General features: G+C 40.0%; 1 protein-coding gene across 1 annotated transcript in view; it reads left to right on the plus strand.

The window, feature by feature from the left end:
• flt4 (fms related receptor tyrosine kinase 4) overlaps window positions 1-24,128 on the plus strand; it is a 55,236-nt gene that overhangs the window by 11,920 nt on the left and 19,188 nt on the right. Inside the window, exons 2-10 of the mRNA XM_042492870.1 lie at window positions 9,565-9,661; window positions 13,268-13,542; window positions 16,439-16,566; window positions 17,022-17,187; window positions 18,227-18,366; window positions 18,445-18,616; window positions 19,512-19,629; window positions 20,662-20,846; window positions 21,644-21,809. Of these exons, the coding sequence (XP_042348804.1) occupies window positions 9,565-9,661; window positions 13,268-13,542; window positions 16,439-16,566; window positions 17,022-17,187; window positions 18,227-18,366; window positions 18,445-18,616; window positions 19,512-19,629; window positions 20,662-20,846; window positions 21,644-21,809 (1,447 nt within the window). The remainder of the gene's footprint in view (window positions 1-9,564; window positions 9,662-13,267; window positions 13,543-16,438; window positions 16,567-17,021; window positions 17,188-18,226; window positions 18,367-18,444; window positions 18,617-19,511; window positions 19,630-20,661; window positions 20,847-21,643; window positions 21,810-24,128) is intronic.

A 24,128-nucleotide genomic window follows, 5' to 3' on the forward strand; every position in this document is an offset into this window, starting at 1 on the left:
GCCAAAAAATATATATTTGAATAACTTAGGAACTGTTCTCTTTCAAATGCACTACATTCGCCCACTAGTGTTGTCCCAAATAAATGATATGGAAAGCTAGTTAGTATTATGATACTCGATGCTGAAATGATACTTGAAACTGGAATGATAATGATTCAGTACTTGATATCTAGATCAGAAACAGAATATCCACAAAGGCTGATCAAATTTTGTTGCAAAACCATGAACCATAAACTGCACAACCTCAGTTACTTTGACTGCCACCCTCTCTCGATCACTTATACCAAAGACATTTTTGACAAATGACAAGTAACAAAAGTTGGGCCATACATTGTATTTCAATAGTTTTTTAACTTTTTTAAATGTTGGTATACTGTGCAACACTACTGCCAACCAAATCATCATGCAAGAGGAAGTGTGCATCTACTGATAGCTTACCTAGCGCCATTGAGTTAGCTACATGCTTGTTGATTTGGTTGGCGGGTTTGGTAGAAAGCAAATAGTTCCTACATGAAACTGCTCACAACAAGGTCTGTGGACTATTTTGAGTAACTTGGTCATGATTTCTGCAAAGAGGTGTTACTGTTGAGTTCTTCAAATGTATTTTTTTGAGCTTTGAGCACCACAAGCTGAGTGCCATCTAGTTAAATTATACTGGAGGGATGGCAAACATATCTATGGCTGATATCTCTTACACTTTGCAACTGAAACCAAAACAATCTAGACTGATAACTACAGATAAGAGGGAAAATAAGTATATTTAGATTTGGGGTGAACTGCCCCTTTAAAGTTAATGTAAGATAAACTGTAGCAAAGGCGCTAAAACACAGTCACTTATACAATAAATGAAAGAAAATGAAATTGAAGTTTAAACTTAAGAGTGACCTGAGACATTTTGTCTGAGTACCCTTGCTGTATAGAAGGGTAACACAGTCTCCTTAAACCAGAGTTCACAGCTGTGGCTTTGCTTACTCACTGTCCACCTACATGACTGGTTCTGCTGACTGTCCTCCAGCTGAAACTGCTGTTGAGGAACTTGTATAATGTATGGAGACTCTCTCCCTCCTCCTCCTCCTCCTCGTCCTCCTCCTTGCACTTCACTGTTTAATGCATATTAAGATAAATGAGCTTACTGAGTGATGAACAGTCATAACAATCTGTCAAGAAACGCAGCATGAAAGGTCACAGCGGGAAAATGTGTTTATTATCACGACAAGATATGCTATCAGTCACGAACTTGTATGAATTGATGTGTTGGTTTACTTTGGCATTCATTTCACATAGCTGTACATCGGAGCAACGTGTGCTTTTAATTATATTTGACGGAAGACAAACAATTGCTTAATGGGATTATATATTTTCTCAAATCATTAATGTTGCAGACAGGATAACAGGCCACCATATCTGGTGTCTCACTGTTTGGAAACATGGTGTGTAGATTATTCAGCACATCCATATGGAAGACACTGACAAGCGGTGCAAAACATTTTCATCATTGTGAGCAACGGGGGAAAGAGTTAGCAGCTCCTGGAGCATCATGGGTGATAGTCAACTACATAAAAGCCCCATTGCCACCTGTCATCAATCTAAGTGTCCAGACTGCAGAGAAGTCGGTGGCTATTTTGGCCCCCTGCCACATGTAATCCAGCACACATTAAGTTATGACTTTGCGTCACCTCCTTTGGCAGTTAGGAGAGAGCCACTTAGCATGACAAGTGATATGTAAGAGATCCAAAGTCTTGCCAAGTAATGTGGCGCACATTAGCCCCAAACTCACCCTGGAATTAGACCATGTCGGGACCACTGAGCTCAGAGTACACCAGCATGTTTGAATCATATCAGTTTGAATCATCTGTGAAATGTTTTGCTTGACTTCAAAGAGCTCTTAACTTGACTCCATGTGGGTGTGATGTCCCTCTCTGCTTCCCGGGTGTGAGACACTGTGATAGACATATCAGCCCATTTTACTATACTGGAGCATTTCAAAGAGCACAAGCTGAAATCTTCCCCTTTTTAGTAAATACATATTTTCCAGGTTCAGGTCCTCCCAAAATGCACCTCCAACATCTTGAAGTCTTGTCTCTCAGGGCATGGCAGTCAGTATTGACATTTCAAAAAGATTTACAATTTGCATCCTGTCTGTCAGTGGGCGATCGCTCACCTGATTGTGAGGGAAGCATCCGTCACTGAGAATCAGCTACAGTAGCAATATGTCTCAGCTCACTGTGCACATCTCCCAGAAAGAAAAAATCATTTTACTCTACATCAACCAGTGCACTGGATTCCTGAATATTTCCCCATGAAATTCCTCAGAGATATTTTCAATCCATATTGTGTTTACTGTGGAATACATACAGGTGTAGATGTCTTGGAGGGGGAGGGGGAGGGACATCAAAAGGGGGGTCCTTTTGATGTCTAAAAGGACTCCCAAATCCCCTCTTTTATATGTGTCCACCTCTGTGTTGAAATAACACCTAATTGTACAAAATACAATTGCACATTCAAATGCAATGAAATGCATCTGCCCTGGCTCTCTCAGCCCTTAAAACTTTAGTCCTACAACATTTAAAAAAATTGAAGGTTCTATTATGTGTCTGATATGTCCCACAACACTGTGAGTTATTTAAGTCCTCGCTGTTCAGTAATCTAACCGCCTGGGGATGAATGCTGTCTTTGATGTGGCTGGTCCTAGCTCTGATGCTCTGTAGGCGTTAACCTGAGGAGAGGAATGAGGAATGATGGCTGGTATCCTCCATAATAGTTTGGGCCCTCTTTCTGCCGCAGGAGGTGTAAATGTCTTGAATCTGTGGAAATGATGTTCCTATGATTTCTGGAGACATTTATACTGTCCTCCTCAGTTGTTTGGGGTGTTGTTCTGAGAGGCTGCCAAATTCCAACAGTATGCTAACAGTAAGGATGCTCTCTATAGTGGCCTAATAGAAAGTAACCAAGGTTTTTGTGGACATTCCCTATTTCTTGAGGCTCCACAAAAATAATAGCATATATATAGGCCATGTGTTAAAATCTCTTTTGTATTTTTCTGAAAATTTTCTGATTTTTTCTGATCTGCAACTTTCATTGTTAAGGTTTGTTAAAGATCAGGCAACTAAATCTTCTTAGGAAAGGTTAGGTAACGATTGTAGTCGTGAAAACAAATCACCATGACTGCTGGTCGAGAACAGGATGCACACAGCCCAAAAATCCACCTTGACCTCCCTTTGAAGAAGTTTTTTTGTTGCTGTAACACTACTTTCACCTTTGCTTTTCAAAGTAAATCCCCAGACACACCAAACCGACATCAAAGACCTGGTGGCAACAAAGGCCAACTGTTGGGTTAAATCATGTCCCTGTGTCTCATCCCAAATGTTAATACATTTCTGGTGATGGCAGCCTCCTTTAAAGCAACACTACTACTACACATTGACATACCATCACCTTATAAAGTTGTTTGCAAACTGTTAAAGTTATGCATCTAACAGAGCAACATAAGCATTTAGATTTTGGATTTGTGTTTCTGTCCATTCAACAAATGTAAGTCTGATATTCACTCTGATTTTGCTCGGTTTTTATTGCCTCCAACTCCTGAGGGAAATATCTGTTCCTTTAGTTGCGGAGTGCTGCATTATGTTCACCAGATAGTCGCAAACTTTGCCTGTTTGCTGTTATATGTTGCACAGGTAATACAAAGTACCAGAGCTTTTATTATCGAGAACAGCTGAGAGTCGCAAGAGTAAATCAAGAGTAAGTTGCAGGCCAGCAAACTGAAACAATGAGCTGAAATAAGCTAAAAAGCTCCAAAGAGCTGAAAGTGAACTGTAGAGTCAAGTGATAATTCTTATGAGCGACCCCTAACACAATACAGATAGTCATTCAGTACATTAAATATAAGATTACTTGTCAAGACAGAAAGTGAATTTTTATTCTAACTCTACCTCTCACACTAGGTTTGCCAGCTATTTGAGTGTCCTACAGTAAAATACAAGCTCCCAGGCTTTGAAACAGGGTCTCCATTTATAGGGAAACATTTAGGTCTAGGGACTGAAATCTTAACAGGAAGGTGTGAGAGATTGAGTGTTCATTTGTCTGCTATCCTTGCTATGCGTCAAGATCGAGCTATGACTAAAGGAGGTGATCTCTCTCGTTCTCGTGTGTGAAATAAAATATGCTGTTCCTAAAATAGTGAAGATGTGAGCTGTCGTGACAGGAATTTGCTTTCACACTTTCCCCTTGTCTGTAGCTCTTTGGGGGCCTCCGTGTTGGCCTCTGTATGTTTCTTCAACACTGCCAACTGTTTGGCTTAACAGCATTTCAGGTGTGAGGAAGAGTAGACAAAGCTGTGTTGTGTTGCAGACGGGTGGCGATGGGACCGAAGTCGGTGGAGGGTTCACATCTGAGCTAAGACAATACATTTGGAAAACTTTTCTTCTCCTCTGGGGCAAGAGTTAAAGATCTCTGAAAGAGTAAGGAAGGAATACCCTGCTGGGAGCCAAACTGGGAATGATTCATGGGCTGCCGCCACTTCCCACTGTCAGCATGGCAAGAAAGTTGTCATAGTTCACATACATACAAGTGTTGTCTTTTTTTGATGATGTTGGTTTTAAATGCGCACAATATAACATTTAATATCTGAGCAAAGACAGAAACAGGCGGTTGGTGGTTTTGTTGTTTGTGATCCCCAGCAGAGATGAACATTGTTTGACCAATGTTGCCCTAATTTTTGAATGTTGAATGGGCGTTGGGAGTGAGTGAAATCAGAAACGGTTCATAATTTTGTTATTTGCCAGTGTATGGAAAATATCCTTTGTTCTAACATTGGGTTGTATTGTTAATGTGCTAAAGGGCTAACTAGCGTCTTGAATCTGTCCTTTTGCACTGTAAAATCTTACAAGTTGATCATAATTAAAATAATCTTGGAAACCAATTGCCTTGAAAAAGGAAAGTAAATATAAATCTCAATTTGTGTTATATAACTGTTATTTGTGTTTATAACTAATTATTAAGTTTACTTGAAATTTAGCTGTATTTACTTAATTTTGTGAAGTTTGTGCAACTTCCAACAGACAAGTGAAATTATCTTGTTCTTTCTAAGTGTTAGCAGCTTCAGTAAACCAAGTTAGTCTGACTTACCTGGATCATGACGAGAAGATTTAGCCAGTGATTAAGTTAGGAGATCTGCGAGTTCTGTTTTCTTAACATGTTTAAGAAAATACTAATATGAATGACCGCCTGCTGGCATGGAGAATTATCTCCTCCCAGGCGCAGAACGTACGTGCTTGTTGGCCGTTGGTTGTATGTAGTCTTCCAGGGTTATACAGGCGATATGAGTCAGTCAGCCTTCATTGCCACTAGTTATTTGATGTCAGTTCCGCGTGACTTAGCCTTACGAGGTTCAAAACCAGTAATAATAAAGCACATAAGAATAACTGATGCACCATAGCAATTTTTTACACACATGCTTCTTCCTTGGCATAATTTGTCACCTACATTACCCACAATGCAACTCAGATGCTGACTGTTTGGGGTGTGTTGTGCTAGTAGTAATTAATAAAACCTTTGTTTGTTTGCGTCAACCTCACTCACTTAAACTTCCCCACTCGTACATGTGGGCACATCCTTGACCCAGTCTGCTCCACTGAAATCACCATAAATCACCAGATCCTTTACTGCCATCATTCACTCCATCTCCACAAACTGCCGCACAGATATAAAATCCTGGAAGCCAACCTAACTTCTCAAATACAACAGAATTTGAATCCTGCCATAAATTCTCCTTTTGCATTGGTGGCTCCACTATTCCTGTTTCCACACATATTTTTAACCTTGGTACCTTCTTTGATCAAACCCTGTCCTTTGAATGTGCCTTAACTGATTTTTTCTTTTCATATCTCATGTTATAAACATTACCCTTCTCTGTCCATCCTTCTCAGCAACTGAAATGCTCATTTTGACCTTCATCGCCTCATGACTTGACTTCTGCAATGGCTCTCCGTACAGCACAAACCAAAATTCTTGAAAAACTACATAAAACCTAAAACTCAGCTACCCGTCTGCTCACCCACTCCAGAGATCACATTACCTCAGTCTTTCAAAACCTCCAATGGCTCCTTATTCAACAAAGAGTCTAGATCAAAATTCTACTCATTTCCTACAACGCCCTTCATAACCTGACCTCCTTCTATCGCACTGACCTCCTACACTGACATCCTCCTACTTGCAGCATTCATTGTCAGATTCGCATATGCCAGCCTCCTCTCTCACCTATTGCTGCCCTTACCCTTCCCTCTCTCTCATTGACCTTTTCTCTCACTCACCTCTTTCAAAACTGCACACAAAACCCACCCACTTAAATCTGCCATCTGTGGCTGTAGTTTTCACTGTTATTGATTTTACTGTTTTTTTGTTACTGTCTTTATTCACATGTAAAGTGCTTTTGAATACCTTTTAAAGAACAATACATATAATAAAAAAAAGCCTTGAGCAACTAGCTTCAAGCAGGGATAATGAGCGGATTTGATCAGATTTTACACAGCTCCTCTGGAGGTGCAAAAGGCTTTATACAACTTTATTCACATACTGTATGCAGTATTCTCCAATACATGTAAACAGACTTAAATTTGTAAAATATGTGTGATTTTCCTACCAGCAACCCAAGAGCTCACTTTTTAACATGTTATATATTGCATTTTTTTTAAACCACCAAAAAAAAGGAAATTTGGTCAGTGTAAAGTTGCCAATCAATCAGCAGAAACCACAGAGAGTGACTTCTTAAAGCCAAGAGAATATTTCCCAAAATGCCAGATTATTCCTATAAGAAATACAATTATATAATATTGACATGACGTGCTAAAAGTACAATGGCTCCGAATACTATGCAAATAGACACTACACAAGCAAATAATGAATCATCTTCACCAACATGACGACACACGAAACGTCAATTTCACAGTACACTAGCACCATTCAGAAAAAGTGCTACATGAAGCTTGCAGCAATGAAACTGATTCCAGGGGGACTAAAAGTGATGCACATGGCTGAGACACACTTATTGTCTGCTTTTAACGTATCGTTAGCCTTGTGCTTATTATTAGGCTGCAAATTCAAGCAAAGTTATTTAGGCAAAGTTACCTAAATAGTCTTAATATCCTCCAATTGGAAATTAGTCGATTAACCATCACCTGCTTTTATTACCAAATTACTTACTACTGAACAACTGCTGAACTGTCATGTCATGAAACTCTAGTTAAAATTGCTTGTACCCTATCATGGGCTCTAAACTATTAATGTATAGCCAGCTAACATGCTAACATAATGTTAGCGTGTTTAATAAATTGGATTGTTTATGTTGGTAAGCTAATAATTAGCAACACATTAACAGCCAATCTGCAATCTGCAATAATATCTGAATTGGGGAATAACTATGCAAAAATAAGAAGCCATAAGTCTCTAACATATTTTCAACACAAATGATGGACAGCTGACATCATGAACTTTATAAGCCAAAAACAATTAAAATACCAACGTTGTCCAAGCTATATTAAGCACTTTGTGTCCATTAGAAACACTTCTGTTGTTGTGTGAGCTTCTGCAGAGCTTTTTCTAAATGCGGCAAATGTGTCAGGAAGTTGGTGATCTCAGGGCCCCCGAACAAAGGGGGAAATGTTAAAAGAAAAAAATCCATCAAGTTTTTCTTTATAATTCTTGCATAACTACTCTACATTTAAATTAATTCTTTTTCATTTAGAGTAGATTTTATCAAAATAAATATAGCTGAATGCAATGCAGCCTTGGTTATTGTAATGCCACAGTGTAAAAAAAAAGATTGGCTCCTCAACATTTATTGAAAGCAAAGTTTCCTCTTTTGTTTTGGAGAGTGCTTAAATAAAGTCAGTCCAAGGTGTGTCTAACTGAAGTAGAAAAACACAGAAAGAGCTCAAAGAAAGGTCAAATAAAATACAAGCTTTCGATCTTGTAAAAGTTTCCAATTACTTTCACTTTACTGTATTCAGGACTGACGTCTCAAAGTTAAGGGTACCTTTGAGTTTCTGATTGTTTGCAGTGTTGGAAAGAACCCAGGCTGATTAGTCTCCTTCCACTGGGATCAGCCTTGACTGTAAACACGATTAACAAAATATTTACATGAGAATAACCTTGCTCTATTGTGCTCTCTGGGCAGCAGGATGTGTTGGAGGAATGAGGTTTGTGTACAAGAATCGCAGCTGTCCTCAGCCGTGGGTTTTGATTGGCATGAGGTCTCGACTAACTGTTGTGAAAGCATTCTTTTTTTTTTTGTGAAACTCTTTTTTTTTAAAGATACTAATACTACTACTACTACTACTACTACTACTACTACTACTACTAATAATAATAATAATGGATAAAAAATATTCAGAGAAGAAAAAAAAATTAAGAAATAAATAAAGACAGATATTTACAAAAGGGGGCATTTGCAGCAGTTATTGTTACGGTCAATTATAGGTGACCGTAACAATAGCATTTTCCATGGTACCCATCTCACTTGATTTAACACCTAGATACAGTATAAAACAACCCTTTCTTTGTATAAAAGTGTCCTTTTTTATTGCAGACTTGCAGTCATTTGTTCTATTGTGTAAACTCATTTCAGTCTTTGCAACCACTAAGTTATGGAAGAGGATTTTGCTTCTTCCTGTTTACACTTCATCATCATCATTTTCTTGGCAATTAATAAAAGTATTGTTTAATCATTCTTGCTGCTTTACTGTTGCCAGTGCTGAAGTCCATTGTCTTGCCTGTTGTCTGTAATACGGATGCTTGAAAATGTGCAAGTCAGTGACGTTAAAAATGTCTGTCTATGAGAGAATAGTGTTTAAAATATGACAGTATTTAATATAGGCTTTTAGGTGTTTAAGTTGCTTTGTCCTTGAATAGTTTCTCCTACTTTGTTTGTTTTGCAGCGCATTGAATACTGCACACATATCACAATGATTTTTAAGGAAACACAGTTGCAGTCTGATGTGAAAAATGGTCATCATTTGCTTTCATAAATGCAAAGAAAGCCTCTCAACCTTCATACACCCCCTGTGCTATCGCTCTGTGTGTGTTTTCATCTCTAATGGTATCCAGGTGGGGCATAAGTCATGGTGACACTTTTATATATGATAGACTGTAGGTGTGGAGTCTGACTAAGCGCTAATAGCACCCTGAGGGGACTCTGGGACGGTAATGACATTCTAGGCCGGCCGTATTAACCAAGTCGCTGAAGTAAATGCATCGGTAATGGATCAAGGGCAAATGGTCTTTGTGGCCATTTCAGAGGTGGAAGCAGGGAGCTCCGAGCAGCATCAGCCATGATTTCTCTGTCTGGGTGTTTCTCAGTGTGAGGGACTGAGTGCTTTGCCCGCAGATTGCCTTACAGCTTGTAAATGTAATGAACAACGTGCTGTCTGAGCTGCTGTCGTGTCGGATGTCAGATTCCAGATGTGTTTGGGAGATTTGACAGCCTACCAGCAGCTCTGTCAAAACCACTAGGTCCTGACTGACCTGTGTAACATGAATCTAATGCAGTTGCCCCTTTTGTTCCCTCAGGTCTGGTGATTGGCTTTTCTATGACTCCACCCATCCTTGACAGAGCCAAAGACGACCTAGTAATTCCAGTTCACGAAACACTCACCATTACATGCAGGTATGTGTGTGTGTGTATGTGTGTGTGTGTGTGTGCGTGTGTGCTGCTGGGCTTTGAGAGTGTGAATGTGCACTTGATCATGACTTGCTGTTTGTTATTTCAGGCTTCTTATTTCATAGTAATGACCCATTCATGCCAGAAGAGATAATATATTGCTGTTGTAGGGTGTAACCATTTACTCGGATTCTATGTTTAAAGGAATACCTCACCCTTCAAATAATCTTTTATATATCAATTACTCTACCCGGTGTTACATTGAATTTGGGGAGAAAACTTTGGTTTTCTCATATGCCTCCATGGTAAATGAAGAATCCAAAAAAAGAAAAGAATATTCTTGATGAATTTAGGTTATAGGGGTCAGGGTTTACCAACAGTGAAACTAAATTTAAACATCCGTTTATAAACACACACACAACTTGTACAGTACAATCCCACTCTTATTAATCCAGTCATATACTCAACCCTTCCTGAAAAAACAGCTCTTTCAGAGAAATAAACTAAGAGTAAAACGTTGTTGTCTTCACAGCCTGACTATTGACAAAAACACAAATTTTACCTCGTTGAATATGGGAACTGCGGGTCAACTGCTGCCTTGTTCAGTTAGTTAGTTTGTATTATTGTGTGCATTTGGTTAGTCTAAATTCATCAAAGTCACGCAATAACATAGTCAAACAGATCAAGGCAGTGATAGTCCAGCAGCTTCTGTTTTCTGCAATGTAAAATTATCGTTTTTGTCAGTGGAGTCTGGCTTTGAAGAGAGCAATAATACATTCCCCTTTAACTTAAATGTAAACAGTGTAAAACAAAACAAGAGCATAATACAGACCAAACAATTAGTTTGCCCCCCCCCCCAAAAAAACCCCAATAAGCTTAAAATTATTGTTATTACTGATTGATCTGATCAATAATGAAAATAATATAAAGGCGTTTAAAACTAGAATTACCTTAAGCAACTACAACAGGAAAATGCTGCTGAATATATCAGCTCATAGAAATCTGATAATTTAATGTAAATTCACAAGGGTCTTTTGCATTGGGTAGTTTTGATACTACAGTACATTTTATTAGTAATAGTGGTATTTAACTTAGATAACACTTTCAATGCAGGACTTTTACTTGTAAGAGTATTTTACAGGGTGTGGTTGCTGTTGCAAGTATAGGATTAAAAAAGTTCTTTGACTACTGATACATTCGTACTATCAAACAATTTCAATTTTCAAAGAATTTTGCATGCCTTGTGTTCCTAATGAATGCTCGTCAATTCATATCAATTTTATTTTTGAAGACCCAAACTTTCCTCAGAGAGCTTTAAAATGAGGACATATATAAATCCCTCTATCCTTAGACTCTTACTTTGCATAAGGAAAAACGGGAAAAAAATATGGGACTCTATTTTCCGTTACATCCAAATCTACATAGAGAAAAAGGCCATGCCCTATAAGACACATAGATATGTTTTTGTTATAAAGCAGAGCCAAAACTGATTTAAACTGAGCCCAAGTGAGATATAAATTCACCCACAATAACCGTCCTTTATCCTTATAAGATCTCTGCTGCGCTGCCTGCTGCCAAGCTGTCACTCTATTAACCGTTTTGTTTCTGTGCAACCTAAAAAAAAACAGCTGTCTTTGGAAAGCTGATGATACCTTTGGACTTTTTCCAATACAGGTCTTAATACTTGTTTGCATGCAAACCTCACATGGCCAGCACCACTGAGAACCTCCTGGGAGAGGAAGTCAGTTTCATTTGAGTAAATTTAATCTTTACAATGTGCAATTTTCTAGAATCGAGATAGGTAGACACTATTCACAAGGGTTGGAATATAACCCACAGAATACTTCCATTGCCTTCTGTGATTTCTTTTGCAGTTATTTCCAGTCATCACATTTTGGCACTGTCTGCAAATGTGGACATTTTGTAGTTGGTGGAGGCAGGTGGTGAGAGCATAGCTATCAGTTTTCAGACAGCTATTATGACTCTGCTCAATCTCGCTCATAAAGCCTCCGGGTTAACATGTCCAACCATAACTGAGTTTACGTGACAAATCACAAAGCAAACAGGGATGTGTGGATGCACAGAGTAATTTATGGCAACCCACACATACACACACTCACACACAGACAAACATAATATTCGCTCACATGCACACAAGCACTTTTCACATTTTACAGTTACATGACAAAATATGAATAGTACAGATACCAACAAACTTTAAATCTTTAAAACGCCTGAATTAATTTAAAGGATTCCGTTCACATTTTTTTTTTATTGCCTTCAAGAGGATCTATTATACTCATTTGCAGGTTTATAATTGTACTTAATGTTTCTGCTGGAACATTTCTTCATGCTTTACTGTCTGTGCTGATACACTTGTATTCTCCCTCTGTCTGAGGTTGCTTTATTTAGCAACTGTCTCTTTAAGGCTCCCTCCCAAAAAAGCCCAGTCCTCTCTGATTGGTCTCAGCTTTTCTGGGTCTATCTTGGCCATGCTGTGCCATCATGGAACCGCGAGAATTAGTCCTAAAACCCAGAAATTAGATAGCATTTATCACACCAGGTCTCCCCATCTTGAAGTCATTGGGTGGTTTGAATGGGTTTTTGGTTTGATGTCTGAAATAAAGTCTGTGTTGAACACAAGCTTAAGAGACGTTCACATTTTGTTCCACAACATAAAATAGTGGCTAAATTACACTACCAAACATTATCGCTCCAAGACACGACAAACACGGTCTTACAGCCTTGTTGTGGTAAAGATGTCAAGCCATGCGACTTTGGTGTAATTAATTTAGTAGCCTAATATTGGCTTTTTACTTTTGGCAATGCATTTAGTCTGCATAAATCCTAAATATATGAAGTTTATCTTGATGAAAAAAAACGTAGTATCATAAATGTTTAAAAATATTTTCCACAGATCTTATTTTCTGCAATAAGGATTTTTCGGGAAAATCCCATAGGTTTATTGGTGAGGGAACCAGGGTGACACCAACTTCTCCATAGGCCTACGAAAAAACATCATCCCTGGACCACTTTATTGCAGCTGAGGAATGACTGTAATGGAGAATAGTCGTACCTTTTTACAGATAAAGGCAACAATAAAAGCTTCTGATCAAATCCAAACATGTTCCGGCAGGAATATGATTCTTAAGCAGGGAGAAATTAACAACATTAGCAACCAAACTGATGTGTTTTCCAGACATTAGCATGTACCTTGATGTAGCCGTGTAGGTTACGTATGTTAACACTTGCAGTAGTGTGTCTGGAGCAGATGATCACATAACTGTAACAAGGGCAAAAAAAAAAAAACAGTTGGAAATGTTCAGAATGGTCTGAAACCAAGAATTTTGCTAACAGGGATTATTTCTACATATGTTTACCTAATTACTAGAAAATTTGGCCATGTTTAATATTAACATCTTTTTATTGTAATTTTAAATATAAGACACAAAGTACAAAAAAACATAATAGGTCCCCTTAAAAACAGCTGTTAGCTACTCATATGTACATTGAACCAGGTTTTGAATTTGACCTGCAGATGATTATTTATCATCTTAAAGCTCATTCTAACATCAAATCTGTCCCATGTCCTTTGATCTGATGTTTCCTCAGGGGACAGCACACTCTTACCTGGGCCTGGCCTGATCGGACTCTGGTGGAACAGGTGCTAACCGACCGTCAGGCCCAGCTGCCGACCACTGGGACACCCGGGCAGAGGGTCGCCTTAACCAGCGAGTGCCCGGGGCAGCCTGGGAGGCCATACTGCAAGAGGCTAGTCCTCCACAGAGCACAGGTCAAAGACACGGGCTACTATCGCTGCTATTACAAGGATGTCAAGGCCATCATTGTCGGCACCACTGCCGTCAGCATTTATGTCTTTGTCAGGGGTGAGTCACACACCCACACATACACTATGCTGATGCCAGAAAATAAAAATTGAAAATCCTTGCAGGTCTTTCCAACCATGAGTTCACCTATCTATTTGGAAATCCATTTTTTTTATAGTCGTGAGTCTGCAGTTTGTGTGTCCATCTTGTTGCCAGAACCTGATCTGTGTTTAAAGAAAGCATATTTCATCTCTGACCTCTGCAGCCTTTTGGCTCGGCTGTGTGGACCCTTTAATTTTCAGCTTCTCTTTTTCTTGGGAGATTCACAAAAAAACACCAGAGCTGTCCGACTGAAACAGATCTACTTTAAATGTGTCTTCGATATCAAAGCTGCCCCTGCATTATTATAACTGGAGGTTGTTGACTTTGCCTCAGTAACAGCCTGGAAGCTGGCAGGATTAATGTTTCGAAATTAGAGATCTGATTGAGGAGTGTCTGATAGAGGCAGAATTAGAATAAAAATTGTTAATTTTGAAATACTGAAATATGGCGGCAGCTCTCCTTTTATTCACCTTCTCATGAGACATTTCATGCAGTCTTTTGGAGTAAAATCTGATAAAAACTTGCACTATAAAATTGGTTTTGCTACCAGTGTTTTGTCTCCTGGTTGCACTGTGACTCATATAATATTAGGATTCAGAGCCATCACTCCTTCTTTCTTTATTTTAGACCAACCTCAGGACCTTGGAGCCTGGCTTTAAAGGTTGCCTCTTTACTTTTCCTTGCCTCGCTGTATGCGCTGGGGGAGTAAAGTGGAAGGAGGAGTGGATAAGGACAGTGAGAGAGACAGATGATTGTCATGTATGGGAATCCTGCTGACCAGTCCACTCATGTGAAACGTGTGTTTATCCCCTCTGACAAGGTGCCAAAACAGTTTCCACAGATCTAACCAGGGGGCTGATCAGAAGCAGATGACATTGCAGCCATAAATTAGACCCAGCGTGTGGCGGGATGAGAAGGGACGCATGTGGATTGAGTTAGACAGGCAGACGTTGCCCCCTTTACCTCCTCTCTGCTGCACAATATCATCTAAACACTGAAACACTGTATGTGTAAAGGCTTGCACGCACAAACAGGCAGAGCTGGTCCTGCCTATGGAGCAATATAAACAGTTTCTTAAACACCCCAGAAAAGAAAATGAAAACAAGACGGCAGAAAAATAAAAACTGAACTTCCTTAACAAAAACTGACAACATTTTGTGCCACTTTTGGCAGCAATTATTGACAAAACAATAAGATCAGAAACGGGCGAAATTGACAATTTAGGAAGGCCACATAAATAATTTACTGACCACTATAAAACAAAAACTCCCAGGATCCAGTGGTAAAGACAAAAATCACATTTTGCAGTTGTATAAGATATGATGGGTTAAAATTTATTAACAGGACAAAAATGAAATTCAACACAAACTGAGATAAGTATCCTCACAAGCTATCTTTCAACAGTTTGCCAGAACTGCAGACCATGATATCAGTAAATAATTCACATTTGAATGTTGCTTTAAGAAAGTGGTTCAATTCTTTTCATGTTGCAACAGATACATATTATGTCCTTAATGTATGTGCCTGCATGGTGGAGGTTTCAAACACAATTTACTGTCACTACAAATATTACCTTTACAAGAAATCAAAAGGAATAGCGAAAGAGAGGTCACTGTTATAATAACTGACTAAAAAAAGTAGAAGAATGATCTAACATATGATTTGCTCTATTAGTTCCCTTTCTTGGGCAATTTTATGTCAACATTTTTTTAAACCTGTGAATCCTGCACAGATTGGCTTGATTTATTTCAAAAACATGGGAAGAAGGCAATGTGTCACGAAAGAACCTAAAAACACTTTAGTGTTCAACTACTTTTTTGTTATTTATTTCTAAACTAATGTTTACAATACACAAGTTTTTGTGTCTTGTGAAGTGGCCACAATGAGAACCCTACCACACACCAAATCCTGCTTAGGGCCCCCAAAAGTCTAGGACTGGCTCTGCACACAGGCTCATGTAAAATACACAGACACCTCCCCTGACACACTCATACCCAGGCTCATATCGCTGATGGTTTGCTAACTCTTTTTGCCCCAAGTGCTACATCTCCTCTTATTGTACCGATTGCAGTCTAATACCTGCTGTGATTTATTGTGAAGAACTTAAACTGCAAGGAATTGTGTATTATTACTGTTACCTGTGTGTATTCAGAACACCGCAGGGTAGATATATAAGCCTCTCAATAGCACTTTTTGTTTGGCCTTGCAGCAGATTGAAGTCGTGGCTTTTGAGTGCTCCAGGAAAAAATGTGAAAATAATAAGAAGGCTTATCGAGAGAGAGGATAAAAAGAAAATAAGCGAGTGGTAGTTGTACAACATGTGTGGCTGCTGTACAAAAGTCATTGCTATTGACGGGAAAGCCTGAGAGATAAGCATTTTTCTAATAGTGTGTGCTCATGCTATGAGAATATGAGGTTTTGAAGTGATAACAGCTGCAATGTAAATTGGTGACACAATTGCTGGTATGTCTCCCGAAGCTCTCCTGCAACAGCTTTGAGTCACAGACAATAAAAAAGGAAACATCAAGGTGTTCGTGAAGAAACACAAGAGGGATATTTTCCATAAACAGACAGCTTGTAGCACTGTTTAGAGGAGGACTAAAGCCCCTGGCTGTCTGTCTCTCTGCTGACATGTAATAGCGCTTATTAATGCTATTTACTGTGAGGGGACACACTGAGGGGCTGTATTACATGGTGATCATGATAAACTCCACATGTGGCGCGTCTGTGGAGGACATTATTAAGCTGCGAGATGTGCTGTCCACTCATGAAGTTACCTCAGTAATAGATGCTATTATCCCCGGCTGGTGTCAGGGTGTCCTATTAACAGCTCTCTGTTTCTGTGTGCACCCAGACCCCGAGAAGCCCTTCCTCAGAGGAGACGAAAATGACCTGGAGACCATTTTAGTCACTCGCTTCACCACCCACATCACAGTGCCATGCCTGGTCACGGTGCCTGATCTGAATGTCACTCTCCATGCGGTATGTACCCACTAAAGATTTCTCACACTCTACTCCTCCAATTGAATCTGTGAACAGATGCTTTTATTTTGATTATTTGTGCTCGAGCAATTTTTATGCCTCTGTGACATCGACAGCTGTGGTCGGAGGCGTTGACCGTCCGTCTGCACGTCTGTCCTTCACATTCTCCTGAACTGAAATCTCACCTTGAGGAAATGTCTTCTAATTTGGCACAAACATTGGACTTAAGAATAAACCGATTAGTCAAGGTCAAATTGAGCTCGCATCCATCACATTCTCAATAAAATGATATCTCAAGAACACCTTGAGGGAATTTCTTCCTATTTGGCACAAACGTGTTCAAAGGTCAAGATCACTGTGAGTTTGTGTCTGTCTCATCTTCATAAACACAATATTCCAAGAAGGCCTTGAAGGAATTCTAGCTTGTTTTTCTCAATATGTGTGTGTCATCTCAGTATCCCACACCTCTGGAGAAGAGTGGGATGACATGGGACAACAAGCGAGGCTGGTCCATTCCCAGACACATTGTGGACAGTGTGCCGATGCTCATCGGAGTTACGTGTGTCGCCACACTAGGAGGCAAAGAGTATCAGTCTCCCAGCTACCTGATCCACCCAACAGGTAAAAAAACATATCTGTGTGTAACTCCAGGTTTAAAGGGTTCAGTCTCCTCCTGTGATCCAGAAAAAACATGAACAAAAACATACAAACCTTTTCTCAGCAGCTACAAAAACATAACTGACCCAGTGCAAATATTTAAATTCGATTTTAAGCTCTACTCTTGTTGAAAGAGAAATTAGTGAGGAAATCAAAGGTGGTGCTAGAATGACTGCGCTGCCACCATAATTCTGTATGGCAGCCAGTGAGCCAATTACGCCTTAATGCTGACAATTTGAAGGATTTTGTTTCATTATGTCATTTCCTCAAAAAAATACAACTCCCTTTTTAATGTGGGAGACGTGTGCCATTATGCCGGCAGAATTAAAAGAAGGGAAAGAAAAAACAGAGAAGGGGGGCATAATTAAACTGTAGGGAACTAGAGAGATTTCATGTCGTGGTTCCCTCTCGATGCGAGTGAACTCTGAGGGACCCGGAGGCTCTTTGCTATGTTTTGTGAGATCATTCACCTCTCACTTCAGAGGGTAAAAAGGAAACTCATACCCATCGCTGCCGGGCCAAGAGTAACAGCAGCATCAGTCAGAGGAGAAACTGAGAGCAAGTCTTCACTCCGAACGCTAATGGAGCGTTTAAACAATCAGGCAATCACAGTCTGCTGCACAGACATCACCAGCAGACATGTTGTTCTTACACCCCGTGTCATTTCCAGAGACCGCAGAAAGAAGTGGCTTGAATATCAGAGACACTGGCCAGTGTCCAAAGATCTCTCTCATTTTCTGTCTTATCTTGAATCAAGGCTTCTCTTTATTCCATTTTAATTTCCTTTACTGATATGTAGCTTGACACATGAATGGAAATAGTGCGAGTGCGAGTTGGTGACGGACAGCTTCTTTATAGTAGAGTGGCTCCTCTGGTCTGAAGGAAAGTCATTTCCTCTGGTCCTGCAAGGAAGGAAAAACTGCTGACGATGTCACCATGACCTCTCTCACTGTCTCCCCCTCCCTCCATTTCTCCCTCCCCCATTTTTCTCTTTCCCGGACAGGAAGTCAGGTTTACGATGTCAAGCTGTTTCCTGAAGACCCAGTTGAGCTGATAGTCGGGGAGGCCCTCACCCTGAACTGCACAGCGTTGGTGGAGTTCAACGCTGGGGTGGACATTCGATGGTCTTACCCTCGCAAACAGGTATGTAGCAGCAACAGTTGGTTGCATATTGAAGGGCATCAGTGAAAAAAACACCTGAATCTCATTTCTTCTCACCAGCCAAACAGTTGGGAGGACACTAAGCCCCATCGTGAAGCTCTGTCTCACGCCACAGAGGCTGTTAGCATCCTGACCATCCACAGCGTCAATGTCACGGACACTGGCGTGTACAGCTGCAATGTCACCAGCATGGACACAACACAAACCCAGCAAACTCAGGTCATAGTTTATGGTAAGCACTAGCTCAGAGCAGTCCTATTTGACCTTCCTTTTGTTCATTGGATCAGTGTGTTAACCTGGCCTCCAGCGGTTAAACGTGAGGATCCCGGAAGTGATCCACCCGTCCTCCTACTGCCAACATGGTGTGAAACAGTAAAGAGACACCTCTGGGTCCAGAGTGAGAGTCTGTCGAATATCGGACTTAAAACTAAGCTCACAGCGCTGCTCTACATAATATTATATAACATTATACTTATCTTGACAGCACCAATTAACCAAAATTAGGGAATAAGTTCATTAAAATGAGGGAATGAATGGATGAAAACTAGGTAATGATTTAATAAAAATAAGGGAACAAAATGTATCTCAAGGCCACGCAATAGCATCTTGTGTGCTCACTTTAGTAAAGCATGGCCTGTATATGGCTATTGACAGTTGTGGGACCGTGTAACCGCTAATCCGATGGGCTGTTCCAGTGTCCAGTGGACCGCAGCCAGACGGTTTAACCTTTTTTTTTCCTACTTGCTACTGGTCATTTTACGCCAAGCATAAATTAAATTTAAATAGGATGGATAATAATTTATTTCTTGAAAAAAAAATGACATAAATGTCTTGATTTAAGGGAATACTCTACCAAAAATCCATCAAATATTTAGTGCTGTAGGCTTGAAGCATGGCTTTGATTCAAACTGTGACCCAGTGTCACAGCGTGATGAAATATTCATAAAAGTTCTTCAACCACTACTTGCGTATTTAACAATCAGCTAGCAAATCAATTAAATGAAGATGCTGTGTGGATAAACAGTGGTGTGATATGAGATGTTTCAGTGGACATTTTGACTCAAGTTTTGAACCAAACGGGGCTGAGTGTTTGATACTCAGAGGATCTTTTATGTCTCTTCTTCCAGAGAAGCCATTCATCAGCCTCAACTACAGAAATGGACCTGTGGTGGAGGTAACCGCCGGCCAGAAGTCGTTCAAATTACAAGTAAATGTGTCTGCCTTCCCCACACCTGAAACACAATGGTAAGATGAGACTGTGGTGTAGTCATTAAATGTAATGGGCAATTTTCAAAAGCATAATTAGGGTTCATTCTGCTTAGGTTTACGGATTAATTTAGGGCAGAGCACCTCACCTGGGGCCTCATTGTATAAAATTATCCTATCTGCTTTACCTATTCTAACTTAAGTTTCAAAGATACGAAAAATCCTATTTTCATAGTACAGAGGCAATTCGTAAACTCATGGCTGTGTCGTATCCTATTCCAGATCTCCCATTTTATCTTCATTTAAGGAATCCTAACTATAACCATTAATCCTTCAATAAGCACTTGTTCTTTCAAGCCTTAATTTTTGATTAGAGGACACCAGTTAGTCATTCAGTATGGACAAGCTTTAATATTATTGGCTTTCAAGTGACACTGACCTTAATTTGCAGCACCTCTTCTTGTGAAAAATGTATATATATTGTGTGTGGAGTACAGATAGCTAGGATGACCTCTATGAGGTTGCATGAGACGCAAGGCTGTGCATTTGTGATCAGTACATCTGGCAGAGCCCCATACCTCCTTGTAGGCCTCTCCAGAACCAGACTTAGCACTTTGATCAAATCCAAACTGAATTGTCTTGGCAGTTAATAGACAACCTTTTTTGTGATCAGCTTTTTTACTGTTTGATACATATCCATTGATAGATGATCCAGAAGATTTGAAGCATCGTATGGTTTGAGTAGCCTTTGAATCATTTCATTTTGATTTGAGTTTTTGTGTTGTCCCCCATCTTTGTCGTCAGATCTTAGTAAGTAAGTACTGCAGTCATTTATGCAGTAATTTTGAATTTAGGACAGGGTCTAACTTTGAGTTCCTGAATTGAAGGTGGTTCTGTAAAAGCTAAATTGCTCTCCTGAAATAAGATAGAATTTTTTACCTAAATGCAGTTAGGAAATATGTTCCTGTAAAACCAAACTGAGATAAAATATGATTTGAGACTTAGGAAGTTTCTGTAATGAGGCTCCTGGAGTATATCCTGTGCTGTAGCAGCTGTGCTTTCTATGTTTAGGTATAAAGATGGAAAGCTGATAAACCAGCGCCCAGAGTTCAAGATGAAAAGGATGAGGATGCACCTTAAACACGCTTTGGAGATTAAGGATGTTTGTCAGGAGGATTCTGGGCTCTACACAGTGGTGCTGAAGAACAGCGCAGCTGCGCTCGAGAGAAGGCTCAACATCACTCTTGTTGTCAACGGTAACAAGTCTGTTGTTCTGTGTACCCTCAGGGGAAAATTTGCCCGCTGTTTTGTGAATAAAACAGTGGATGTGCGACAGTTAACATTCCTGCAACAAAACTCTAGAGATATTTTAAACATAATACAGTATATTATCATTGTACCATGATGAATGTGGTTTTGGATTTGTGAAAATAAACGTTTAGAAATAAAAGCGGAAATACTACAAAAGCTTAGATGTGGCATCACTAAACAAAAGATGCACAAAGTGGTGATGATGATAGATTAAATGACAGAGGAGCCTGAAAATGCAAAGGACACAAATTAGTTCATGAAGGCATCATAAATGATAAATTAGGTTGGGAGCTACAATTAAGCCACAATGCACCTAAAGTGATGGATGTGTTACCTTTTCTCTCTTGTACTCTCTTTGAATTATTTACCAGAAGTAGTCAATGTAAACATATTTTCTTTTGCAGACTTGTTTGCCTAAAATTTACACCACACTTTGATAGAACTGTACCGGAAAGAGGAAGTGGAAATTGAAATTATGCCTAAGTGCATTTATATGTTAAGTTTCTCTTCATTTTATCCCAGCTAGGGTTTCCTATGTGTTTTCCAGTGCTCTAGTTTCCTCACATAGCTGTGTATGAGGAGTATGAGGGTGATTTTCTCTCTTTTTGTTATCGCCCTGTGACTGGCAAATAGTCCAAGGTGTGTCTTTGTTCTGCCCAATTAATATATCTTGGAATACGTGTATGACCCTAAATATTATGTCTGGCTGGATGATAGATTAATTGGCTCTCCTCTTCCCCAGTTTCCCCACAGATCCATGAGAAAGAAGTTGCAGATCCATCCAGTCCCTATCCTAGTGGAAGCAGCCAGACTCTAACATGCACCGCCTATGGTCTCCCCGCTCCCAAAGTCAGCTGGCAGTGGAGGGCCTGGGGCCCGTGTGTCCTCAACAGCACCAGGAGCAGACTGTAAGAAACACACATTCGCACACAAGGCTGATGTTGTTTTTATAATCTCTGTGTAACCAGTGTGGGAGCAGATAAGGTTCGGTGGAATGGGACAGAAAAGGAGAGAGGTGTGGGATGCAGTGCATGAAGCGTTACCTGAAGACCAAATAAGAGGAAGAGGTCAGTGTGAAATTATCCGCTGGCTGCGGAGTGAAGAAGAGAGGGAGGAGATGATGAGAAGGAACTGGTTGGGAAAGGGATGTGGAAGTGGATGAAAAGAGCACTGATAAAAAGGAAACTGGAGGAGCCGTAAATAGAGGAAAGAGAAGACGAAAGGACAGTGTGTCTGTTCAAAGTCCAACTTGCTTCCCCGCCCCACGCACTAATAATGTGCTTGCTTCTCTGCTGCTGATCCGCCATGGTCCACCTCTCACAGAGCAGTCTCACTTTCTGACAAAGTCAACACACAGACACACAGACACACACACACACACACACACACACACACACACACACACACACGCCTGCACATTCACATGTCAGAGATGCATCTAAACCACCTAGGTGTGTTTGAGGTCATCAGGGTGCTATATATCACACACACGCTTAAAAGCACACATCAAGTCTCACAAACAATTATTATAAGGCATCGCTCTCTGCTTTTTCCTCCCCCTTCTCCATCTCTGCTAAATCCCACAACATGATATAATGGATTATTTTCTATCCCTTTAAGCCCTGGTGTTGTTGCCGCTTCTCCTGAATATCACTCTAATATTCACCTGCCTCCATTTTCCTCCAAGGCTTAATTTTTGAAGTTATTGCTATTCTCTTGACCTTTCCATGTGGGCATGCAACATAAGGCACCCAGACTGTACACTCAGAGACAAACAACAGTGGGTGGGTTTCCATTACAGATTTAAACAAAACTTAAGTGATATTTTTGAAATTATATCCACTGAGTGATATGATGCGACTTCTCTCATGATGTTATGCGACTTTCCTCTCATGATAACACTCCAATAACAATGGTGATAGATGTGAACATTGGCAGGTTTATTTCTAATGCAGTCACATAATAAAGCCAATATAAGTCAAGTTGAGTTTATTTATAGAGCCCATTATCACAAAACACGGTTTGCCTCCGAGGGCTTTACAGTGTACGACATCCCTCTGCCCTCAGATCCTCACATCACCCAAGGAAAAACTTCCAAAAAGAACCCCTGTAATGATGAAAAAAAAGAAAGAAACCTCAGGAAGAGTGGTAGAGGAAGATGAGGGATCCCTCTTCCAGGACGGACAGACGTATAACATTGCCATAATTTATTTGTCTCATATAAGACTGAAGATCTCGGTCTCTTCCTCCGTCCCCACATACTGAGTCATGTTTTGCAGAATGTCATGTGACTTTGTTGTACTTTTTCTTCTTCTTTGGGTTTAATGGCGATAGGCATCCGTAAAGTCGCATTACCTCCACCCGATGTTACACATCATATAAGCTATAAAAGCGAAAAAGGTGATTCCCTTGCAGTTTTGCGAAATATGCCTTATTCAAGTTGCCTGAAATCCTACCTCATGCAGGCATAAAAAACTTTTTGCGATAAATGGGAGTTGTTGTTTTTTAAACATTAATTAACGTCTTTCCATTTAGCATATTTAGTATTCGCAATTTCAATTTGCGCAATTTAAAGGTTAATGTAAACCGGCCTAGTGGCCGGTTAGGCTCAGTTTTGGCTCCAGATGATTCAGTTCATGTTCGGTCTCATGTGACGTGTCTTGGATGCAGATTGAGGCATGACTGAGTTGACCTTTTCTGGTGTTTGGAGTTGGAACTGAATTACCTTTTTTAATTTGATGGTGAAAGATAAAGCGTGGCCCATCTGCCTGCCCAAGTGAATTCACCACAGTTGTTTTAAGTGACATTCAGTAGAAACTGTAGATAGTCTCAAATGTTGAGGACGATGTCTGAATTAGTGACATGCATTGACCAATAGAAGGGCCGAAGGCCTCTACCAAGGATAGTATTACACTTTCATGCAATATGCAAATGTGCAAGCACAACAGCTTTATGTATGACCATTGAATATGACAGCAAACAAGAGGCTTCTGCTATATAGTTGGGCATTTTTTAACATGGAGGTCTATTGACCTGCTTTTGGAATCAGCCTCATATTTTCATTCTGACTGCATTTTCAGCCCTGGAGGTTGCCGCTTGGACACTGCTATCTCAGCTTAGCATAAAGACTGGAAGCCGGAGAAAACAGCTGGCTTGACCTTCCAGCAACTCTAAAGCTCGAGAATTAACACATCGAACCTGGTTGGATTAGTCCATAAAAAAAAAAA

The sequence above is a fragment of the Plectropomus leopardus genome, chromosome 9, assembly GCF_008729295.1.
Source record: "Plectropomus leopardus isolate mb chromosome 9, YSFRI_Pleo_2.0, whole genome shotgun sequence".
Lineage (NCBI taxonomy): Eukaryota > Metazoa > Chordata > Actinopteri > Perciformes > Serranidae > Plectropomus > Plectropomus leopardus.